The 3,858-nt window shown below is 29.8% G+C and overlaps 1 protein-coding gene across 1 annotated transcript; it reads left to right on the top strand.

Annotated features, from left to right (window-relative positions):
- Window positions 1–2,688: 2,688 nt before the first annotated feature.
- On the top strand, window positions 2,689–3,451 carry Tsp_00012a (growth/differentiation factor 8; the record flags this gene model as incomplete). The annotated part of the gene is made up of 1 exon (XM_003375772.1): window positions 2,689–3,451. A coding segment is annotated over exon 1 (763 nt), but the record flags the coding sequence as incomplete, so codon positions are not given.
- Window positions 3,452–3,858: the final 407 nt, after the last annotated feature.

Raw genomic sequence — 3,858 nt, forward strand, 5'->3', positions numbered from 1 at the left:
TTTTTCATCTAGTGTTCACGCATAAATCAGTGGTTTTCAAATTATTATTTACACAAACCATTGGAATAGCATAATATAAAATAGCAAGCTGTAAAGGTTATTAAATGTCATGAATGATACGTTTTTCTAAAATAGAAAACTGCCTTCTTTAAATATATAAAGTTTGAAATATTCATTTTATCTACATTTGAATATCTAACTATCGATATATATGTAGATATATATAAACATTTATTTATTAATTTAAATGTCCCAATCTGAAGTTATTCAAAGTTGATTAATGCAATATTTCAGGGGCATATAAATTGTAGCAAATGTTTTTAATAGTAAATGCTTTCTGCGATGTTAAATAAAGAATTGCTCACATTCATCTGAAAAATGAAGAAAGCATGCCGTTGCCTACGTCGCAGCGATGTCACACAAAAAGTGCATTTCATTCAAAATTATTTATGAATGCAAAAAAAGTAGAAATAAAATGACTAAAGTTATTGTTAACAAAAGAAAATTGTTGTTGATAAAAACAGAAGGTTATTAATGAAGAAGTAAAAAATTGCGTCAAGTGGACGTGGTTAATCAAAATTCAGTGATAAACGACCACTTATTGAACTTGAATAATTTTATGGTTTTATTATGATCAATATTTTTTAGAAATGAAAATCCTTTTATTTATCATTGAAATATCATATTTGCAAAAGAATAATGTTTCTTTCACTTTCTTCCAAAGGTTAACAAACACTGCATGGTTGAAATATTTGCTAGCAGAAAAAATTTACATTCAAAAAGTTCGCATAATATAAAAAAACGGATCACTCTGCTTTGTGAAGCATGCATGCAGTCAGTTAGTTCAATTACACTTCAAAGTGAATATTTATTTTAAATAATTTGCTTTGGCTAATGTAAGTAAATGCAAATTTTCACTGTACGTCAATGAATACTGCATGTTGTAGGAACCTCAGTGCGAACAAATTGCATAATCAATAATATAGGAATTTTATTATAATTTTGTATAAAGACTGAAAGTGATAAAATTTGAAGTAATATTGAAAATTATTATAACTAAACTTGTTTTTGAAGCCATTTTGGACATGTCATATCTTGTAATAAAAAGTAAGTTTGAACATCCAATAAAAGCTTTTCAAAATGATCGCACAGAATTAATTTTATTCAGAAGAAGCACTACAAAAATTGACTGGGCTATAACTTCATTATTTCTGCAATTTTTATTGAAATTTTTTAATAAAGTAAAACTTGGAAATGTTAAGTTGTTAAAAGAAATAAAATCTTCCAAGTGTTTAGTATGCTTTGCTTTTTATCTTATGTGTGATATAATTTGATGTTGCTTGTTTAATTTCTGAAATGTACATTCATTGCACATTAGCTGCAGTTGAAAGCGAAACTCTGCATAAACCGTACACAGTTTTGGTAGAAATTGTAATAATTATTGTGCAAAATATTGTCCAAACAGTTTTTTCGTAAAAAAATTTGAGAAAAGTGCATTTTGTTAAAATATTGCTCAAAAAATTTTCAGTTGGATTGTTTTCTAGTCCATTTCCGACATTTGCTTGTCTTGGTATGTCATCAGTTTTTCTGGTCGAGTCAAACATTTTGCTATTTTTTGCGCAGAAATGCTAAAATTATTTTTAACTAGTTTCTTTTTAAATCAAAATGAATATTTTTTGCCCTCTTTTATCGTACTGCTTGTAACTATGCTTGCGCATCATTTGCAAGGCAACAGCTGATCAAGATTGGTCAAATCGTTGCTTTCAATTATAAGAGATATTGCAATTGCAGCGTATTATACATGCATATATATATATTGGTTAATTTAATTTAAAGTTTACGGTGTTATTTTAAAAATGTAATGCTGCTGATTATTTCGTTTGTTTGTTTGTTTGTTTGTTTGTTTTGTTTTGGGGAAAAAATTTTAAACTCAAAATGCAAGAATGCAAAACAGGTTATGTGGCATGTTGGCTTATGGTAGAAGTTTTCTTACTGAAGAACCGTAAACAATCAATAATAGCGGATAGGGGTCAGCTTTGCTCTTCTTCTGTGAGGTTACTTTATTTTCACATCAACTGACCGTTGCTGAGCTTCATGGAAAAGTAAACTTTAGTTAGCAAAAGTGGAAGCTGAGGAAGCTGATTGAATATCTGCAGTAAAAACACTTTTCTTTGCTTTCTGTTCCATTATTCACTTTTGCAATTGTCGACGAGTTCGAGAAATCGAGAGAGTCCAGTGTGTCGCTGGTGTAGCAATACTGACCAATCACAATACGTCTGCAGAGTAGAATGGGTGAAAGAAATAAATCATTATCTTTTTCCAGCTGACTGTCAAATCAGATTCATAGAATAAGTAGGAAGCTAGTTATAGACATGATGCATTTAAAAATGAAGCATTCGAAACAACGAAACGAGCTTGAATTGCGTTTCGCTTTAATTTTGCTCAAATATACATAACATTTTCTTCTACATCCATTATATGCATATATATATATTATACGTATATGTATACTTTCTTCCCTTTAAGTTTCATTCATTCATTCATTCATTTTTCCCTTTTTTCTATTTTACTGCTAACACTATTTTTGTGTATCACACTTTTTTGAATTAAGTTTTGTTATATTATTGTTTTTATGAAAATTTTAATAAATTTCCATTGTAAAATGTGCTGGTTTTAAGGAAAACCCCTATGGCTAACTACAAAATGCTCCGCTTTCTGGTCACTTTGTTGTTGATGACCACTTCGAGTAAATCAAGCACAGTTGATTCATCACCAACCGCATCGAAGCCATTAGAAAAGATTACGACCGATTTTGATGGACAATTATACAGTGCCGGTGAAAGGATGTTACTCCAAGTGGACCCAGGAGAGCCATCTGATGAAGAAATTATTCAAGATGAAATGGATGAAAAGTACAATTCACAAGACAAAGTACAACCAGATTTAGATAGTGAAGCTCTATCATCTCTTAGTCAAGAACTGTTTGACAGTGCTGCAGTAGATAATAATAATAATTACGCCCATTCTTGGACCAATAAGCATCCGCTGATGATGATGTCATCTTCACAAAAGGTGGTTGATTTCATTAGTGGAACTCAAATCAGTATTGAAGATACACAAGATCAAACTTTTGGTCCTGTTGGAAATGAAACTTTAGAAGATTATATTCGCCATAACTGCACTTCTTGCCTACTTCGAGAAGAAGCGAAATTAGCAAGAATTGAACGCGTCAAAGTGGAATTACTTCACAAGCTTGGTTTGAAAAATCCTCCAAATTCAACAATGAAAACTCTTCCACCGATGCTTCCACATTTGAATGATCTGTTAAATAAATGGGGTTTCAACGCTCACAGTGGCTTATTAAGTGATAGCCCATACGTTGATCGTGACGATCTTCGTCCAGAAGATGATTCTGCAAAGTTGGAGCAAATTTACATCATTGGTCAGAAACGTAAGCAATTTTTTCAATTAATTAAATGAAATTTAATAAATAGTGTAAAATTTCTTTTAAATCAATTTTTAGTTAAGAGAATAAAATTTGATGAATTTTAAGAAATTCAATTTCCAGATGTTAACTTGCGACCAATCAACAAATGCAGCTTGAAATAAAGAGACTTGACAGATTTTTCACTTAATGCTCATTAATCATTTTTTGTAACTTGAACAAATTCATCAAAATTTTAAAACATAATTTACATTTTAAAAAGATATTTAAATTAATTTCTTTTATTCAATAATTATATAGTAAATAAATAAGAAAAAGCGAAACAACTATTGCATTAATAATGTTGTTTTATAAACATACGTATATGTATATGTATATGTATATGTATATGTATATGTATATGTACATGAATA

This window comes from Trichinella spiralis (genome assembly GCF_000181795.1).
Source record: "Trichinella spiralis strain ISS 195 chromosome Unknown Scfld4, whole genome shotgun sequence".
NCBI lineage: Eukaryota > Metazoa > Nematoda > Enoplea > Trichinellida > Trichinellidae > Trichinella > Trichinella spiralis.